Source organism: Oryzias latipes, chromosome 13 (assembly GCF_053564925.1).
Source record: "Oryzias latipes strain Hd-rR chromosome 13, Olatipes_Hd-rR_3.1".
Lineage (NCBI taxonomy): Eukaryota > Metazoa > Chordata > Actinopteri > Beloniformes > Adrianichthyidae > Oryzias > Oryzias latipes.
In genome coordinates, this window is record NC_136249.1 from 35,960,063 (window position 1) to 35,981,338 (window position 21,276).

The window sequence follows — 21,276 nt, forward strand, 5'->3', positions numbered from 1 at the left end:
TAGTTAGCATAATTAGCATCTTAAACAATGTGTTTTTCTGAGTCAGTTGATGATGTTGATCGCTATGCTAGCAATTGTACCCACATTAGCATAGCTAACATAGTTAGCATTATTAACATTTTAAGTATTGTGTTTTTCTGAGTCAGTTGATGCTGATCGCAATGCTAGCACTTTTAGCCACATTAGCATAGCTAGCATAGTTAGCATAATTAGCATTTTAGGTAATGTGTTTTTCTGAGTCAGTTGATGATGCTGATCGCAATGTTAGCACTTTTAGCCACATTAGCGTAGCTACCATAGTTAGCATAATTAGCTTTTTTAATAATGTGTTTTCCTGAGTCAGTTGAGGATGCTGATCGCAATGCTAGCACTTTTAGCCACATCAGCATAACTAGCATAGTAAGCATTATTAGCATTTTATGTAATGTGTTTTTCTGAGTCAGTTGATGATGCTGATCACAATGCTAGCACTTTTAGCCACATTAGCATAGCTAGCATAGTTAGCATAATTAGCATTTTAGGTCATGTAATTTTCAGAGTCAGTTGAGGATGCTGATCGCAATGCTAGCACTTTTAGCCACATCAGCATAGCTAGCATAGTTAGCATAATTAGCAAATGCCCTTTTGACTAGCCTTTATCAAAAGTGGGCAGTGAGGGCAGTGAGGGCAGTGAGGGCGGTGAGGGCAGCGGTGGTGCTTAAAGTTGGGCGTGGAAGGCGGGTTGCGTCTGCAGGCCAAACAACGCCGCTTGCGGCTTTAATTGGAGTTGCAGGCTCTGGATTCGCTCTGTCTTAACGCCGGACCAAATTCGAAGGCGGACACGGTGCAACTATCAAAAGATTTCCCATCTGGACAACCGAAAACTCCATCACAGGCATTAGGGCAGGGGTCAGCTCCGTCCTCCACATGAGATCGTGAATCTGGACGGTTTCCCAGGAATTAGATCTTCAACCCAGATGGTTGAAATGTAGTCCATGACATATTTACTGCTTCTCTGCAGAACTCCCGTATGTACACACAGAGAAAATCCTGTCTCTTCAAAGGGGTTTACAGGTGTGGCATATTGACTAGTTATTGTTCATAACACTAAAGTCGGATTTTATTGTAAGGCCGTGAATATTGCACTGTTAAGGAGAAGCACGCGCTGCATTCTTGTTGTTAAAGAGTTGTAATAATGGTGGAATAAAGAGCCAACCTAAACCAACGTCTCATCATTGAAGATACTACAACAGGGGAGAAGGTTTGCCTGTTGCAGCCATAAACCAAAAGGAATGTCACAGGAGAATAAGTCTTCAGAGTTCAAAAAGAGTTCACTACAGACTAAAGATTAAAATCTCAAGTAATAAAAAGAATAAAATGAAAACATACATTTCTTCACTTCTTCAAACCATTCCAATTCAATGACAAAAAACAGTCAAAAACACTCGTCATCGTAGACCATTTTTCACCACATTTTTTTTCCTTTTCTCAAACAACAAGAACAACCAGTAATAGTACCCAATGCCTACACATAGTCCACCGCTCAATACAGTGTGTAATGTAATCATATTAACACAACGTGGAACTTTTTTTTTTTTTATACTTTCAGTTTATAGCATTTAGTATCCAGAGGGGGAAAGGTGGTGAGATGTGGGCACATTGTACAAGTGAGGCATAGATAGGCCAGTCCATGTAACATGAATGTGTGGCTCATTTGTAGCATGTTGGTGTGCCAAGAGTGTCATACGTGAAAACTTTAGGCCATCCATGAGGTCGCTCAGGTCTTTGATGACTTTCCTCACCACAAGAAGTCAAAGCGGGGGTGAAGCATGTCCTGCATGTTGGTCAACAGCAATATCGTCCTTTGTGTCTGGGCAGTGTTGGGTTTCACCAGCTCTTTCCGGGTCCTCCTCAAGTACAGGTAGTGTGTTCTCTGTTTGGTGTCTGTGTTCTGAGTTCTCAGGTGTAGGATCACAAGTTCCCGGTGTGAGCTCAAATGGATCACAGCAAGTTTCACCTGGCTCAAGAGGTATTGGGTTGTAGTCGTCCTCATCCTCAGAATTCTCCTCCTTGTCTTCACGTTTCTGCACGATTTTTCTTTTTGGTGTGATGGAACAGTAATATCTGCTGGTAGAGAGTCACAAGGCGAAAGAAGGTTTCTGTGTAAAGTTTTTAACTTTTTTGGACCTTTTTCAGGTTTGACTTCATATACAGGAACATCCTCATTTATCTGACGAACGACTGCATGTAGTATCAGTAGTACCAGTAGTATCCGGTGGTAAGAAGCCTACTATTACTATAAAGGAGATGGCTAACACTGACATAAACTTGAGTGATGTCGTGTGGTCATGCAGTTGTCTGAAGGAGACACAGAAATGACAACACTGGGGCACAGTTTGCAGAAATGATCAACTTTGAAAACGCCTCTGGTGCTGATGTTAATGAATTAGTAAACTCTGTTACTTCTAGCATTTGGAATGTTCTGGATGCCGTTGCCCCTATAAAGTTGAAAATCAGAAAAAGTAGACCGAAAGCTCCCTGGATGAACGATGATTTGTTCAGGGCACAGAAACGGCTGAGTCGCAGAGCTGAGCGAAAGTGGCGCAAGTCAAAACTCCAGGTTCATCATGAAATATATAAGGGGGAGTTGAACACATCAAAACCAAATCTTATGCAGAACAAGGGAAAAGTACTTTTCTGAAATCATTGGAAGTTGCAGCAGCAACTCTCGTGTCTTGTTCACAACAGTAAACAAATGAACAAAGCCTCCAGCTCAGCTGCCATCAGAACTGGTTTGCACATCTAAAGGTAATGAGTTTGGTGTATTTTTCAACGACAAGGTTCAGGGCATTAAAAAAGCCATAAACTTCACAACACAAATAATTACCCAACAGCCACCTAGTCGCTCTAAGCTGACTCACCTGTACCTGTAACTTACAAAACTGTCCAAAGATCATCACCTGTCTTAGCTCGTCTACATGCTGCCTTGATGCGTTGCCCACTAGATTTCTAAAGTCCATACTGAACATTTTGTCAGCACCAATGACTCAAATAGATAACATTTTGCTTCAATGTGAAAAATTGCCTTAAAAACTGCAGTCATTAAACCTCTGTTGAAGAAGAGCCATCCTGATGTCACAGTACTGAACAATTACAGACCCTTCTCAAATTTCCCATTTTTAGGAAACCCTTGAAAAAGTTGTCTACAAACAGCTCACTGACTTTCTCTTAATACACAATTCATTTGATGTTTTCCAGTCAGGCTTTAGACCCATCATGGCACAGAAACTGCTCTTATGAAGGTAACTAACAACATCCGCCTAAACACTGACGCTGGTGAAGTCTCTGTTTTAGCCCTTGTGCTATCTTAGATGCACCCCCCCCCCCTTCCATTGAGGTGTTCTCCCTACCATGACAAAGGTGGATAAAGGTGGAAACATTTCATGTAATCCATGGACACCAGTGAAGATCACAAATCATTGAAGCAAAAAGGTTCAGAGCACTGTCTAGTGGGTCTAGATGACCCAACTCCCAACGTTAAAGTGCCTAGGATAGCACTAGGGTTACTTCTGCTAGACCTGAGAGCTGCTTTTGACATTGTTGATCATAGGATCCTTTTACAAAGACTCCAAAATTGGTTCAGGTCCTATCTAGAAGACAGAACATATTTAGTTGAAATTGGGGTTTGTGTCTCAGACTGCATGGCCTTGCCCTGTGGTGTGCCCCAGGAATCACTCCTGGGACCCCTTTTTTTCAACCTTTACCTGTTGCCACTAGGTCAGATAATTCACAGTAATAACATATCTTATCACAGCTATGCAGACGATACTCTGATCTATGTGTCACTGACAGCAGGTGAATGTGGGCCAGTGGATTCCCTCAGTTGTTGCATCCAACAGATCACTGCTTGGATGCCAAACAACTTTCTCCATCTAAACTCAGACAAGACTGGAGTCATCGTCCACAGAAACAAATAGAAAGTGTCAACAGTTCCCTTCACATCAAGGACTCTGACCTGAACTTTAACAGTAACATCAGCAGCATTTTACCATCTAAAAAACATTGCCAAAAATCAAAACCATAGTGTCAAAGCCAGACCTGGAGATACTAATTCCTGCATTTGTCTCCAGTAGGTTAAATTACTGTAACGGCTGGCTCACTGGCCTCCCCAAACCAGCTGTAAAACAGCTTCAGTACATCCAGAATGCTGCTGCTCGAGTCCTGACTAGAACCAGGAAGTACCGTCACATCAGGTCTCTGCACTGGCTCCCTTTAGCTCAAAGAAACGACTTTCAAGCAGCTCTGCTTGTTTCCAAGTCTCTCCATGGCCTTAAAGTACATCTCTGACATGTTAGCGCCACATGAACCATCTGGGACTCTGAGGACCTCAGGGACCGGCCTCCTGCGGGGGCCCAGAGTCAGGACTAAACAAGGGGAATCAGCGTTTCAATACTCTGCAGCTAAAATCTGGAACCGTCTACCTGAGGCTGTGAGACAGACCTCTGCTGAAGGGGCCTTATCCCCACCTCTGTTCATTTTCCCTTTTCTTTCCTTTCTTTTGAAGTACCTTTTATAATGGTTATGTATGTTTTTCATCTTTTCACTGTTATGTATTGTGATTTTAATGCATTTTCCTGTTTTGGATTGTGCTACACAAATAAACTTGCCTTTCCTTGCCCAGAATCTGATTGATTCATGGAGAAGATGTGAGGAAGAAGAGTCTCCTCACAGATGTTCTTCCACGCTGAGGATGCTTCGTCTGAACATTTCTGCCCATATTTGGAGTTCAGAGGCTCATGCATGAACACATCCTGTCAGGTGACCTGTTGTTAGGGGGTGAAGCTAAGAAAGAGAAAGCAGTTTGCAGACGTGTTGCAGTTGTGTGTTGTTCTGCTGTGGAGTGTCAGATGTCTTTTTGTTTTTGTGCTTCCACACTGACCGATGAAGATGAGTTGCTCAGAGGAAGAGGAGGCACACAGCCGTGGGCTGAAGGAGGTGCAGCCATCTGAAGAAGGGCCTGAACCCTGTAGGCCTGATCCTGGATCCTGGGACTCACAGTAAGTTGGGGTTTCAGCAGAAGCTGCGCTCTCAGCCTGGTGGCTGCGCAGACGTCTTCTCTTGGAATGCAGACAGGAACCCTCAGGTTCTCCTCATGTGGTTCCTTTGGTCATCATGGTCTCCTCCTCTGACCTGTGGGAGGAGATCCGTGTATCAAATGACGCCTTGACATGATGATGTTCATACTCTTCCTCCTCTGAGTTTTGGGTTCCCGCTCCGGTCTTCTTGTTTCAAAACTCGTACCTGAGTTCCGGTTTCGGTTCCGGTTTGCTGGTCGTTGATTCGACTCAGAGTTCCTGTTCTGATCTTTTGGTTTCCGTGTGAGACGACAGTGTGAATTCTCAGACCTAACGGACCAATCAGGCTTCAGACCAGCTTCAGACGTTCCTCACAAATGTGTTTTTCTTTGTCCTTTTAGCTCAAATGTTCTCCTCTAAATGATAGCAGTTCTAATCCAGTTGATCATTTGAGGCACAAACAGCTTTGATTGTGTTTGTTGACTAAAACCAGCCGGATGTCATCGATGAGAAAGATTAGCGTCAGAAACCTGCTTCAAGGTGCGTTCAGGTGGGTTCATGTAAGGGATGATGCCTGACGAGGCGTCCATCACAGAAATGAACGGAGGACGCTGAAGCAGAGGACGGTTGCTTCTGATGATGGACACCTGGAAGGACATTTTCCCGCCTAAACCACGCCCACTTACTAAAAACATGTCAATTCCATCCATTATTCTTGTTCTTTTTTAGCTTTACATCACTTTTTCCCAAAAAGCAGACTGCTTGATGCGTGTTAGGACACGTTGTCACGGTAACGGCCGCCAGTGCAGCAGAGAGACCCCTCAGCCAATGAACTACACAGCCCAGGAGCCCCGCCCCCTGCACATATCTGGACAATAAAACTAAATAATTGGGGACATTTTTACTTTACTTTTTTGGGGTTGTCATTGATCAGAATATGATCTGTAATCCTTTTTATTGATTGATTTTGTCCTCTGGTCCTTTTTTTTAACTTTTCTGTGTGGTGTTTAGATGCCGTGTGTCTTTCCTCCTCTTTGTTAAGAAAGTTGATCAAAAGACGACAAAAAGACCCACCTGACCAACAAGAGCGGTTTCTGATGGAGCTGGGGGCGTGGCCTGACTCATGTCATTTAGAGACTTGTAACGAGTTCCTGAGTGCAGGATGTCAGCGAACGTTGATGTTTCAGGCCCTTCATTAGAATCATTTGAACAGAAATCTCTGATCTCATCTCTGATGATCTTTGATTTCTCTCCCCGTCACACTGAAAGCCCAGTTTGGTCTCTGTTCTCCCCTGGAGTCCTGATGAAAATCCATGAAGAGTTTCCAGGAATGGATTGGTGTGAGGAGACGGGGGACGTTCAGAGGACGACCATGGAAGCTGAGAGGAATCAGACCTCACCTCCTCTCTGATGTTTGTGTCTGCAGAGGTCAGACGCTCCCGTCTGCATCGTCCAGCTGTGGATCCATGAAGAGCAACAGATCCAAAGGTCAACCTGAAAACTTCAGTTCTGGATGTGGATCTGCAGACTCAAAGTAAACCTCAGACCCTTCCATCTAAGTTGATTTTTCATGTTTTTGGTTTTTAGACTCAGTGGTGGTCTTTGAAGGCCTCCCTCCGTTGGTTGAATATGCCCCCCCCCCCCTTGGTTGGATAAGTTTCTTCTGTTGAGTAAAGGTTGTAAATGTGTCTGCAGAGCTCCGCCCCTCACACTGGAGGACCGCCCAGCAGCATTCATCTGTGAGTCCTTGAAGAGCGACAAATCCAGAGAATACGTCATTAACTTCAAACATGGACCTGGACCCTTAAAGTCCAGGTAAGAACCAGTTCTCTGAACTGGTCCGAGCTCAGGCAGAACACAGTTCTCATGAGTAGTGAGTGATCATCAGTAGGTCCATTCCGGGGTTCTGTGTCTTTAGGGAAGTCTTCATGATCTTTATTTACTGTCTTTGCCTCAGTCTTCTCTTGGTGTCCACAGAGAGAGGAAGAGGAGATCTGTTAGTGAAGAGGAGCCGCAGTCCGGCTGCGTTTTATGTCAGGACGTCCTGAAGGATCCGGTCTCCACCAGCTGTGGACATTGGTTCTGTAGAAGGTGCATCACCTCTCACTGGGACCAGTCTGCTGCATCAGGACACCGGTCCTGTCCTGATTGTAGTTCAAGGTCCACACCGGGTGAGTTTGATCAGACTTTAGAGGAGCATCTCTGGAAAACGTTTCCTTCATCCCTTAAAGAATTCAAAAACGCTAAAACCACCAGAACCTTTAGGGATTTCAGAATCCGGGTTCTAGATCAATTCTTCTCTATGATGGTGAACCTGTGAGTTCCTGAAGAGGAAAAGTCTTTCTAAAAGAAACTGGAACAACTGGACTGTAGTATAAGAGAACTGGACTTAGTGACCCTTCCCCCTGGCGTTCCAAACAGGAAGTGACTTCTTTAGAGGACGTGTCTATGAAGACTCTCATTCAACCAGGTTGGTTCTGTTGTAGTAGGTTTTGGGGATGTCATCTGGACTTGGTTTTTAAAGTTAGAAGACGTTTCGCCTCTCATCCAAGAGGCTTTGTCAATTCTGAATTAGCTGGTCTAAGAGCTGGTATATATGCGCTCATGGGGGAGGAGTCAGACCTGAAACTGGAGGTATTGTCCACTTAGCCTACATGGTTTCGGGTCGTTAATAGTCCTTTGTCCTCAGCTGGGGGTTGGGGAGCCAGTGACTCACTCTCCAAATTGGTCATCTCTTTCAGCGGTTAACGACTCAGGTGGCACTGGTTTGGTCTGTTTAGGTTTCAGAACACTGCCGGAGATGGATGGAAGAATAAACCTGAGACCACCATTCTTATTAAGAGAAGGTTTATCAAATCAAATCAACCTTTATTAATATAGCACTTTTTCAACAACATATGTCACTCAAAGTGCTGTGCATAAGAAACAATAAAATTTAAAAACAAGATGACAAGACAAACCGTGCGACAACCCCCCGCCCCCCCGCAAAAACACACACACACACACTCCCACACACACACACATCAATAAATAAATAAATAAATAAATGAATAAATAAATAAAAATGTGATAAAATGATAGAATGTAGAGACCAGGCTTTGTCCTGACGTGGGGAAACGATATTTTGGGGACATGTCCACACCAGCGACCCCCCAACCCAAGTTCACGGAGAGCACTACCACAGAACCCCCCAGATCCGATCAAAAGAGTCAGACCCAGGAGATCCCACTGCAGCGACCCCGCTCACTGAGAAGGATCAGTCACTGATGTGGAGGATCCCTCAGAGGGAAACACTGGAGTGTAATAAAATGTAAAAGGAATAAAATTAAAATATATATAAAACATAAACAAAAAACAAATAATTACATAAACCTAATAGGCATATGAAATGGTAAGAGCGACTTAAAAATTAATAGAATAAATAAATAAATAAATGTATTTACATATACATATAAAACTAGTTAAAAGAAAAATAAATAAATAATTAAAGTATTTAAAATAATAATAATAATAAATAAAAAATAAATAAATAAATAAATAAATGATAATAATAATTTTAAAAAAAAAATTTAAATCCTAAAATTCAACTAAAAGCTAAATTAAAAAGGTAGGTCTTAAGGCCTTCCTTTAAAAACATGAACAGTCTCTGCAGCCCTGAGGCTCTCTGGGAGGCTGTTCCACAGGCGAGGTCCGTAAAAACTGAATGAGGCCTCGCCGTATGTTTTTGTTCTTACTTTTGGAATAACCAAAAGGCCTGTATCAGAGGACCTCAGGGTCCGCGAGGGCTCATACTTTAAAATCATGTCAGATAAATATGAAGGCCCGAGACCATAAAAACATTTGTAAACCATTTGTAAACCTGTCCATGGCCAAACCACCACCTTCCAATCTTTCCTCAGATGAAAGAAAGGCCTTGACAGCACTGGATAAGGACCACAGTATCAACATTTTACCAGCGGATAAGGGGAGATGTACTGTGATCCTGAATGCGGCAGACTATTAAGCCAAAGTTACCAACCTACTCAGTGACACCACCACATATGAAGCACTGAGAAGAGACCCAACCAGCGGCTACAAGAAAAAGGTTATAGGCTGCCTACAAAGACTGGAGAGAGATCAAATCATCGACAAGCCTCTTTATTACAGACTGTACCCGGAGAATACCCCTCCATGCATTTATGGCCTCCCAAAAATCCACAAGGAAGGAATACCACTGAGACCCATTGTCAGCAGCATTGACTCAATAACTTACAACATGGCTAAACACCTGGCTACTATTTTGGCTCCTCTTGTTGGCAACACAGAGCATCATGTTAGGAATTCACAAGATTTTGCAAACAAAGTCAAACATCTTCAGCTGGATTCTGCCGAGACGATGGTGTCTTACGACGTAACTTCCCTCTTCACCTGCATTCCCACCACGGAGGCAGTGATTTCAGTGAGGAAGAGATTACTGCAGGATTCTCAGTTACAAGACAGAACAAATCTGACACCAGACCACATCTGCGAACTGTTGGAAGTGTGCCTCAACTCCACATATTTCCAATTCAGGGGAAACTTCTACAGGCAGAGGCACGGCTGTGCTATGGACTCTCCAATCTCACCCATTGTGGCCAATTTGTACATGGAAGAAGTCGAGAGAAGAGCCCTGGACTCTTTCCCAGGTACTACTCCAAGCCACTGGTTCAGATATGTGGACGACACTTGGGTCAAGATCAAAAGCCAGGAAGTGGAGACTTTCACAGATCATATCAACGCAGTCGACAAGAACATCAAGTTCACCAGGGAAGACACAAAGGACAACACCCTAGCCTTTCTAGACTGTGCTGTGATCATTGGAGAGGACAGACAGCTCCAGGTTGAAGTGTACAGAAAGCCTACTCACACAGATCAGTACCTTTTATTTAACTCAAATCACCCTTTACAGCACAAACTAGGCGTCATCAGGACATTACAACACAGAGCCCAGGAGGTGCCCACAAGCTCTGACGGAAAGAAGAAGGAAGAGCAACATATCCACCAAGCCCTCCGAACCTGTGGATATCCCTAGTGGGCATTCACCAGATCCCAACATACAGGAAAACAAGACAAGAAGGAACAAGAGCCGAAACGGAACAGTATTTCAATTCCGTATATCTCAGGCCTGTCTGAAAAACTTAAAAGGATTTTCAAACAACATAACATCCCAGTTCATCTCAAACCAGTCAATACCCTCAGACAAAAACTGGTTCATCCAAAGGACAAAATTCCCAGCTACAAACAGAGTAATGTTGTGTACTCTATCCACTGCAAAGAGAACTGCAATGAACAGTATATAGGAGAAACCAAACAACCTCTACACAAGCGGCTTTACCAACATCACAGAGCCAACCCAGGTGGACCTGAGTCTGCAGTGCATCTCCACCTGAAGGCCACAAACCACTCTTTCGAGGACAGTGAAGTCCGAATTCTAGCCAGAGAGAAAGGATGGTTTGAGCGAGGAGTGAAAGAAGCCATCTTTGTCAAGAAGGATAAACTTTCTCTTAATAAGAATGGTGGTCTCAGGTTTATTCTTCCATCCATCTCCGGCAGTGTTTTGAAACCTAAGCAAACCAAACCAGTTCCACCTGAGTCGTTAACCGCTGAAAGAGATGACCAATTTGGAGAGTGAGTCACTGGCTCCCCAACCCCCAGCTGAGGACAAAGGACTATTAACGACCCGAAACCACGTAGGCCAAGTGGACAATACCTCCAGTTTCAGGTCTGACACTGCAAACACCACAACATCCAAAGTCCAAAATGAGACTGAAGATCTGCTGATGGACTCAGTTATGAAAACTAAACTTCTGTTTTGTTGGAGACTCATGACATTTTTTTCTCTGCTGTCTTTCTTCTTCAGATGTTGGACTGAAGGAACCATTAGATGAACATCAGATCAGTTTGAGGAGGAGATGTGAACATGCAACTGAAGAATCAGGAAAAGAAATGCCCCTGAACCGGATCTACACTGAGCTCTACATCACAGAGGGACTGAGAGAAGAGGTCCAGACCCAACATGAGGTGAGGCAGCTGGAGACCTCCTCCAAGACCAACAGGCGTCATGATGCTCCAATCAGGAACCAGGACATCCTGAAACCCTTACCTGACCAGCATGGATCCATCAGAGTGGTTCTGACCAGTGGCGTTGCTGGAGCTGGAAAAAGCTTCTCGGTGCAGAAGTTCACTCTGGACTGGGCAGAGGGCTCGGAGAACCAAGACATCAGTGCTGTGGTTCCTCTGTCCTTCAGGGAGCTGAACTTGATCAGAGACCAGCAGCACAGTCTTCTCTCTCTGATCCAGCTGTTCCATCCAACGTTCCAGAAGATCCCAGCAGAGCAGCTGTCTGTCTGCAAACTTCTCTTCATCTTTGACGGTCTGGATGAAAGCAGACTTTCTCTGGACTTCAGCAACAGTCCGGCGGTGTCTGATGTTACACAGACGTCCTCAGTCAACGTGCTGCTGATAAACCTCATCCAGGGACGTCTGCTGCCCTCAGCTCAGGTCTGGATCACGTCCAGACCTGCAGCAGCCAATCAGATCCCTGCTTCATGTGTGGACAGACTGACAGAAGTACGAGGCTTCAATGATGCTCAGAAGGAGGAGTACTTCAGGAGGAGGTTCCCAGATGAAGAGCAGTCCAGCAGAATCATCTCCCACATCAAGACCTCCAGGAGCCTTCACATCATGTGTGAGGTTCCAGTCTTCTGCTGGATCACTGCTGTGGTTCTGGAGAACATGGTGTCCACAGAGCAGGGAGCGGAGCTGCCCACCACCCTGACTGACATGTACTCCCACTTCCTGATGGTCCAGACAAAGAGGAAGAAGAACAAGTACCAGCAGGAACATCAGACAAGTCCACAAGAGCTGGCAGAGGCGGACAGGGAAGTTCTTCTGAAGCTGGGGGGGCTGGCATTTGAAAATCTGGAGAAAGGAAACATCATGTTCTACCAAGAAGACCTGCAGCAGTGTGGTCTGGACGTCACCGAGGCCTCGGTGTACTCTGGAGTTTGTACTGAGATCTTCAGAAGAGAGTGTGGAATCTTCCAGAAAGCGGTCTACAGCTTTGTTCATCTGAGCGTTCAGGAGTTTCTGGCTGCAGTCTACATGTTCCACTGTTACTCCAACAGGAACACCAAAGTTATGAAGGACTTCCTGAAGGATCAAAGAAACATCTCATCTCTGGATGAGTTTCTGAGTAGAGTCATGGAGAAATCCCTGCAGAGCAAAACTGGACATCTGGACCTTTGTGTTCGATTCCTTCATGGCCTCTCTGTGGAGTCCAACCAGAGGCTCTTAGGGGGTCTGCTGGGTCAGACGGACCAGAGTCCAGAAACCATCCAGAGAGTCACCAACAACCTCAAGATGGTACAGAAGGACGATGAGACACCAGAAGACTACTCTCTGCCATGGCAGATGATGAGTGGAGATCAAATCTCTCCTGACAGAAGAATCAACATCTTCCACTGTCTGATGGAGATGAAGGACCTCTCAGTCCATAAAGACGTTCAGGAGTTCCTGAAGTCAGAGAACAGAGCAGAGAAGAGACTCTCAGAGATCCACTGCTCTGCTCTGGCCTACATGCTGCAGATGTCAGAGGAGGTTCTGGATCAGCTGGACCTGGACGAGTACAACATGACAAACGAGGCTCGGCGGAGGCTGATCCCAGCTGTGAGGAACTGCAGGAAGTTCAGGTGAGTCCAGAAGTCCTTTGTGTGGAAACAAACCTGTTAAATCAAAGACACAAAGCTTTATCACGTCGGTAAAAGACTTTAGTGTGTGGCCTTGAACTGGAATAGAGCTTTGAAAGAAAAAGTCTGGAGCAGATTCACCAGATTTACGTCGCTACGACATTTCACACCGAGCCTCTTCCAACTGTAGGTACATCATGCACTAGTGCCGGGTCGCCACAGTCCTGCGTGAAGGTGCATCCCATGGGCGGTGTGAACGTGGCATCAGGGTTTGTCTGTATAACAGCAGCCTCTAGAAGCGACCCACAGGTTACATGGAGTATAGTCTGTGAACTGAGAGAAAACTCCCTGAATGAAGCAAACTCTGGAACATCTGCTGTTGGAGAAACAGAACTGCAGCACTGAGATTGGAGGAAGCAGATGGAAGAAGAATGGGAGGAGTTGAAGGAACCTGAAAAATGTTAAAGCCACAGAGAATGACATTTCAAACAGTTTTGCTGTTTCATCTCACAGAAGCTCTGGAGATCACCTGTTCCTGTCTTTGTCTTCACAGACTCACCAACTGTGGACTCTCAGAGACGGACTGTGGAGTCGTGGCTTCAGCCCTGAAGTCCAACCCGTCCCACCTGACCGAGCTGGACCTGAGCAAGAACCAGCTGAAGCATTCAGCAGTGGAGCTCCTGTGTGCCGGACTGCAAAGTCCAAACTGCAGACTACAGATTCTGAGGTCAGAAGAGTGAGGCGGCTGGTCGGTTCGTCTCTCAGAGGACCTCTTTCTCTAGCTTTTCTCCACACTCCTTGTTCGTCGGGGCGTGGTCTTACCCTGCTGACCTTTTATTTCTTCTGCACTCATTAACACAATCTTTGAAACCATCAAGGTGGGATTGTTCTGCTGTTGTCCCACCGCTCTGAAGACGTCAGCCTTCTGACAAAACTCCTGTCTGGAGAACTTCCTGTTTGCTGTCCTTCCAGAACTTCTGACTATCTTCAGCGGTTTCTCAGGTCAGACACCTTTCAGTCACCAACCAGGTTGTGACTCCTCAGCTCTTGACCTGTCATTACCCAGGTATTCTTGAGGACCAGAAAATATCACACAAAGGAATGTTGGAGTCTTGAAACCTGTGATCAGCTACATGGAGCTCCTCGCCTGGTTCCGATGGACCCGGATCTCCAAAGAGCTTTGATGGAAATGTCCTGAGAACCTCTCAGAGGACGTCTGCCTTCAGTCTGGAGCTTTGGCAGAGGTCCATGCTGGAGTCAGCTGAACTAATGAAGTCTTCTTCTGCAGCAGAAGAGCTCCACCCACAGTCAGAAGTGACAGCAGAACCATCAGAACTCTGCCGTCCGGGTCTGGCGTTTAAATGCTATCCTGCAGATGCCGAGCTGCTGGTGATCACCTGAACTCACCTGTTCCTTCACAGACCTTCTCTCTCTCTGCTTCCATCAGGTTGGAGCGCTGCAGTCTGCTGGAGAACAGCTGCGCTGCTCTGATCTCGGCTCTGAAGTCCAACCCGTCAAATCTGATCGAGCTGGACCTGAGAAACTGCGACCTGCGGGATTCAGGACTGATTCTCTTGAGTGGTTTGGTGGAGAGTCTTGGCTGCAGACTGCAGACTCTGAGGTCTGTATTTGAGCTGGGGTTGTGATGATCAAACGTGTCTGAAGACCACCTCAGAACATTCTGGCCTGAATGCTCAGAGGTTCTGGATTTGACCGAGTGGCTCCAGAAACTTCTTCTAACTAGAGTGTTGTTCTGTGGTCAGGCTGGAGCGCAGCACCTTGTCGGATGTCGGTTTTATCGCTCTGGGAACAGCTCTACAGAAGAACCCGTCCCATCTGACCGAACTGGACCTGAGCAGGAACAAAAACCTGCAGGATTCTGGACTGGTTCATCTGTGTGGTTTCCTGAAGGACCCCCTCTGCCAGCTGCAGGTTCTGAGGTCAGTTGTGTGTTTGTTCCTGATGTTGGTTCTACATCTTCAATCACCAATAACCCAAATGATGCGGTCCAGGCCGTTGTCGCCAAGGCGAACTCGTCTTTGGTGACAGGTCATTGACAAGAAGGCTTTGAAGCAACATTACCCTGAACTCTGGAGCCAAGCCCGGAAGAGGGGCTTATGGGTCACTCATGGTCTTGGAGGTTCTCGTTAGCTTTTCTGTCGAGTTCTGGACCAATCAGCAGGAAAAGATTGGAACGGTTACATCTTGAATCTTGACAGGGGAATTTTTCAGTTGCTCAGGGAACGAGCCGGTTGGGGACTACCTTTGGCCCCCCGGCGTTCTTCACAGCAGATGAGAACATTGAGGGAGTGGTTCCACTGGTGTGTCTATGTGTATGAATGTCCCGGTGATGGTCAGAGGGCCGTAGACGCCAACCGGCAGCTACGCCCCCATCAGTCTGCTCCAGAGCAGTTGTGGTACATCAGTAGTTACCATCATCAAGTAGGAAAGAATGATGGACACGCTGTAAGAACTTTAGCGTCTGGAAAAGCAGATAAATCTGATCTATTACTATCATTAAAACATGTTCTGACTGTCATTTGTGTTGACGTGTCTCATGGAAATTCAGACTCTGGTGTTAGGATCCTGGTCCTTCCCCACACCTACCAGGGAATCCTCATCACACCTGCCACCCATCACCTCATCAGCCTGCAGCCTTCTTATGGACTCCTCACCCATCAGGCGACGTCAGTCCGTCTGCTTCACGCGGAATCACCACCAGCTAAGCCTCCAGTCTTTTGATCACCGTTTGTCACTCTTCTGGACTCCAAGCAAGGTTCAATTCCGACATCCTATCAAACCCACAAAACATCCAAGCTTGAAGGCTCCACCACCACTGGGACTCAATAAGTATCACTTATCCAGCCACCTTCTGTTTCTGTCCTGCTTCTGGGTCCAGCCACCCTCATCATAACATCTAGAGATTCACACAGATCCGTGTTCCTCACAGATGCGTGTTCCTCACAGATCCGTGTTCCTCACAGATGCGTGTTCCTCACAGATGCGTGTTCCTCACAGATGCGTGTTCCTCACAGATGCGTGTTCCTCACAGATCCGTGTTCCTCACAGATCCGTGTTCCTCACAGATGCGTGTTCCTCACAGATCCGTGTTCCTCACAGATCCGTGTTCCTCACAGATGCGTGTTCCTCACAGATGCGTGTTCCTCACAGATGCGTGTTCCTCACAGATCCGTGTTCCTCACAGATCCGTGTTCCTCACAGATGCGTGTTCCTCACAGATCCGTGTTCCTCACAGATGCGTGTTCCTCACAGATGCGTGTTCCTCACAGATCCGTGTTCCTCACAGATCCGTGTTCCTCACAGATGCGTGTTCCTCACAGATCCGTGTTCCTCACAGATGCGTGTTCCTCACAGATGCGTGTTCCTCACAGATCCGTGTTCCTCACAGATGTTCCTTTTCAGTGAATGTGATTGAAGGTCAAATATCACCATGTTGCTCTGTTTCATCAAATCCTCTCTGTTCATTAGGCTCATTGGTTAGAAGGTGAAATACTGGAACACTTGACGACATCACTTCCTGTTTCTTCTGGATTCAGGTTGAGGGGCTGTGATTTTTCGGCAGTCAGCTGTGCAGCTCTGGTCTCAGCTCTGAGGTCCAACCCGTCCCATCTAGCAGAACTGGACCTGAGAGACAACTTTTTGGAGGATTCGGATGTTCAGCAGCTCCAGGATCTGGTGGAGAGTCCAGACTTCAAACTGCAGACTCTGAGGTCAGTAGAGCGCTGGAGTCGGTCCGTCTCCTGTTGGCGGTTTCCTCCTCAGAGCAGCTGCATCACTGATGTCAGACCAACCGGCTGCGCAGATGTTTCGTGCTTTTTGGTCTTCAGCCGTAACCTGAACCTGCTCTGTCCTCTGAAGCCAGTTAATATGAAATCAATGATGCAGAGGTTTGTGAAGCTGCAGCTTCTCAGTGAAGCCCTGAAGAGAAGCTCCAGCATCTGAAGGAGACGTGAAGCTCCTGCTGGTCTTTCTCCTGCATCGCTGACTAACAGCAGAGGATGAGGACAAACCTTTGTCTTCTCTGCAGGACGGAGTCCTGGTGACAGCCTGATCCTCCTCCTCCTGGAGGAGCAGCTGAGATGTTCTGATGAACCGTTAGGAAGGAATGAAGGGATGACTGTCGATACTGGAGCGCCACATGGTGGACAGATGGAGAACTGCAGCTCATCGTCTGATTCTGATGTCAGGAAGCAGAATTCTCTCTGGCAGCTGATGTTAAAGGAAAATGTTAACCTTTATTTTGTTATATTACACATTTTAAAACATATTCTTCTATAAAGTTTTCTTCAGTGCAGCTATTTGGACATGTGTGTTTGCATGTGTAGTATGGCAAGTACAAAGGATCATTATACACCTGCTTGGAAAATGCTGGATTGTTTTAACATTTAGAAAAGGTGAATGTAATTTATTCAATTCAATTTTATTTCTATAGCTTCATATTTACAACAACACTCGTCTCAATGGGCTTCATACCGGTGAATGCATAATAAACATGAATCGTAAAGAAGTCATAGAGTTCCATAGGTAATGGCTAAACTAAACTGGACATCCCTGCCCTTAGACCCCCCCCTTTACGGTGGGGAAAAACTCCTAAAAAAAACGGATTCCAGAAAAAAAAGAAGAAACCTCAGGGATGTCCACATGAAGGAGGGATCCTCCCCCAGGACGGACAGGGGAATGTAATTTATATCACATGATGCACATAAGAAATTTTATTTACTAAAATGACCCATCATTTGCCGTTAAGTGTGTTTAAAAACGGTTCTATTGGAGTCAGTGTTGGAGCTCAGGACAGCTGGTCCGGCGTTTAACGTCAGGATGCTGCGTGTGTTCAGTGTTCAAACCCAACGGATGAGCAGCGGGTTTTGGTCCATCCGTTTGTTTTGGTGACTCATGAAGAATGTTTTTGTTTTCTGTATTACAAATATGACATTCTCAGAATAAATGTCATTTATTTAATCCTCTTTGTAGCCATCAAATCATTCGGTCTTCGTGCTGTTAGAAGACAAGACACCTCATCTGTATTTCTTTATTTTTTTGTTTCATTCACCTTCTTCCGTTTGTCCCTTTCGGGGTCACGGGCTGCTGGAGCCTATCCCGGCCACTCGTGGGTGAAGGCGGGGGACGGCGTGGACAGGTCGCAGAGCCACAACCACACCCCCATGCACACCTAGGGGCAATGTAGAGTCACCAATGAACCTATGAAGCCTTTGTGTTTATACGTCGTTAAAGTCCCAGCATGAACAAATGTTTCATCGCTCGGCGTTTTTGTTTAAGTCTGAGGGATGAACTTAAAGTCGTTAATGTAAACCCGCTCAGTCACTGTTCATCTGTTTACATTCTGGCAAAAAGGTTTGAATAATAAAGTGGCTGGACCTGCAGGGCATCCAGAAGGACCTGGAGGTTTCACGTTGGTCTGGACGCCCTACAGGTCCAGCAGGGACCTTCAGAACCGGGACGGGTTCATGTGGTGAGGAGTAGAATCTGGTTGAGGATCCACAGGATCTCGGTGAGCGTCTTCTGCTCTAATGATGCTGGTCCAGGCAGAACCACAAGCTGAGCAGGAGAACGGTCTACAACACGCCGGGGGCATGGGGGGCATGGGGGGCATGGGGGGGTGGATAATGAAAATGAGCTCTTGTGAAAACGGTGAAACTTCTGCAGAACAAGAACAAACACACTCTGAAGCCCCCCCCATAAATCACATTGAGAGGCTCATCACACACACACACTCCACAGGTGTGTGTGAGTGTGTGTGAGCCTGGTTAATCCTGAGCGTGCCCCCCCACCCCCCCACCACCCATGGAGATGAACCAAAGGTGAGGCCAGACTGCAGCACACTCACACATGCGCACTCATTAACTACCCCCCTGAAAACACAAACATGGACTGACCCCCAACACACAAAACCCATGCATGATTTCACGTGTGGGTGCGTGTGTGCGTGTGTGTGTGTGTGTGTGTGTGCATGTGTGTGTGCATATGTGTGTGTGTGTGTGTGCATGTGTGTGTGTGTGCATGTGTGTGTGCATGTGTGTGGGTGCGTGTGTGCGTGTGTGTGTGTGTGTGTGTGTGTGCATGTGTGTGTGCGTGTGTGTGTGTGTGTGTGTGTGCATGTGTGTGTGTGTGCATGTGTGTGTGCATGTGTGTGTGTGTGTGTGTGTGTGTGTGTGTGTGGCCCGGCCCTCGTGCTGCTAAGCTTCTTTCCTGTCCAACAATGGCGGCCCGCTGAGCGCTCAGGACCAATTACAGCTCAGGGAAACAGACAGAACTCCCGCTGACGGGACTCGCCTGTGGTTCTGATCCGACTGAGGCGGGTCGACCAGCTGCTCCACATCCACTGACTCTGTGAGAAGTCTGGTTTTGTTTTGTCAGGTCTCTTTGCTGACGATGACTTTCCTCTTCATCTGGGTCACTAGAACCTGAACAGAACCTGGAAGTTCAGAGCAGAACCTCATCATCTAAAGTGACACGCGTGTGACGTGTTTCTGCGTGACCAAACCTCCTCCACCTGTGTTTGTTTCTCTCCACCTGGATCGCAGTGATGCTGACGGCAGCGACACACAACCTGTGTCCACCTGCTGACATCACCGCAGTGCAGCCCTGTCATTGGCGGAGAGGACTCCAGGTAGCGTTCAGGCCGGGACTCAGCTGAAGGCCGTCACTCTGGAGGAGACGTCTTCTCGCTTAAACCAGTGTTTTTCAACCTTTTTTGAGCCACGGCACACTTTAACCTTGACAAAAATCCCGCGGCACACCAGCATCCAAAAAAAAGAAAAGCAGTAATTCATGGTCTGTATTGATTGACAGCCCCCCCCCCGCAATCTCACATGCATTTTGTGATAATTGTGGCCGAAAAAGCAGGAAGTTGCGGCTGTTTTTTCTAAGACATGAAATAAAAGTTAAATTAGAAAATTTAGAAACTGTTTGTTTATTCGTTGAGGTTTCTAGACATTTTACGCGGATGACACGGGGACACTGGCCCTTTAAGCCAATGCATCATGGGAGATGTAGTGATGGCAGACAGACTCTCTTCTCTGAGCTTCATGGTTTTGTTCTCTTGTTCCACGGTCTGACACCGGATTCTGTGGAAAGCTACACCACTAAAGACGAGCTTTAGCTGGTATTTTTGTTAGAACTGAGCGACTTTATCAGCAGAATTAAGAACAAGGAAGTGAAGACATTAACCACTTCTGATTGGTCAGACTGATGACATGTGATTAAGCCTTCAACAATGATTGGCGGAGACAGTTAAAGGGGCGGGACTTTTCCGCAAACCACTATAGCTGCAGGTAAATCGCGGTACCGTATTCTTATCAAAATGTCTTTAATAGAATCAAATAAACACAAAGAAAAAAGTAATTTTAAGATCGTTTATATTCCTAACTACTCAGTGTTTTATCAGGGCCTGTTTGGATGAACAAAGAGCTGATTTCCTGGAGATGGAAAATGTTTTTAGATTAGTTAATGATTAATGAGGGCAATTTCCCACGGCACACTTGACCATCTCCCACGGCACACCAGTGTGCCGCGGCGGCACACTGGTTGAAAAACACTGGCTTAGACGACATGAGGTTGAGGGTTCAATTCTGTCTGCGGCGACGGACGCACAGCAGGAGGACCTCCTGAAAGACAAAGTTTCACCGTCTGGACTCTGCTTTTCTGTCCTGAATGATTCTTCTGGAAGTTGGACTGAGCTTCCTTTTCCTCCATCAGCCGATGTTCTGGATTCATCTTCATCGTTGCTGCAGTGAAGAAGCCAAACGGACAGATGTAAACAGCTGGACTTCAGTCTGTCTTTGCCCCCCTCCCCCGACTCTGGGACCCTGTCGGATGCTGTGCAGCAGAGGGGGCGTGGCCGCCGGCGAGGACCTCCAGTGGTGACCCGGCTGCTGGCTGACAGGCGGCCGCCGCTGTTGTCCAACAAAGCCCTCGGCCCCGCCCACCGTCATTAGTATCACAGCAGGAAGTAGCGGGGGGGGGGGGGGGGGGGGCAGGATTTGACATCTGTCCCACTGAACCTGAGGTGGACCACCAGGTATCCCACCTATAGCCCCCCCCCTGCTGAGGAGAAATTATTTGTTTCTGCAGCCTGAAGGGTTCTGGGTAATTTACTGACCTATGAGGAAAGAAGAAACGAGAAAAAAACGGAAATTCTACGTCTGTCTACGATTCTTTTAACTTTTAGAAGAATTTTGTGTGATTTTAAGTCTTTAGTTTTCTTTCTAAGATCAAGGTAAAAAAAAAAGACGGGGAAACCAGAGGAGACCAAGACAGGAGCTCCTCAGGGAGCCCCACGAGGTGCAGGTTCTGGATTCAGACGTGGAGATCTTCAGGTGGTTCTGGACGAACCAGTGAGGCTGGAATCTGTCAGACGGGAAGCGGCTCAGACGGGACTGGGGGGGGGGGTTCTTGGTTCAGGGTGACGTCATCAGTCCAGGAGGACTGTGGAACCGGCTGCCTGGCTCAAAGGCTCCCCAGCAGGATCCTGTTTC

At 46.6% G+C, this 21,276-nt stretch overlaps 1 protein-coding gene across 4 annotated transcripts; it reads left to right on the plus strand.

Annotated features, from left to right (window-relative positions):
- Positions 1–4,808: 4,808 nt before the first annotated feature.
- LOC110014157 (NLR family CARD domain-containing protein 3) lies at positions 4,809–17,740 on the plus strand. Of its 4 annotated transcripts, none has more exons than XR_013647214.1 (11): positions 4,809–5,036; positions 6,481–6,588; positions 6,750–6,869; positions 7,032–7,225; positions 10,933–12,763; positions 13,314–13,487; positions 14,208–14,381; positions 14,524–14,700; positions 15,330–15,536; positions 16,318–16,491; positions 16,809–17,740. XR_013647214.1 is itself a non-coding variant. In XM_023961399.2 (10 exons), exons 1-10 carry the CDS (start codon positions 4,921–4,923, stop codon positions 16,822–16,824), a joined length of 3,084 nt encoding a protein of 1,027 aa, XP_023817167.1. In that variant the 5' UTR covers positions 4,809–4,920; the 3' UTR covers positions 16,825–17,740. The 4 variants fall into 4 exon arrangements, 2 of the variants coding, with proteins under 2 accessions (XP_023817167.1, XP_023817169.1); XR_013647215.1 differs by having other exon boundaries at positions 13,827–14,381; positions 16,809–17,406; XM_023961399.2 differs by lacking the exon at positions 15,330–15,536.
- The last annotated feature ends 3,536 nt before the right edge of the window (positions 17,741–21,276 follow it).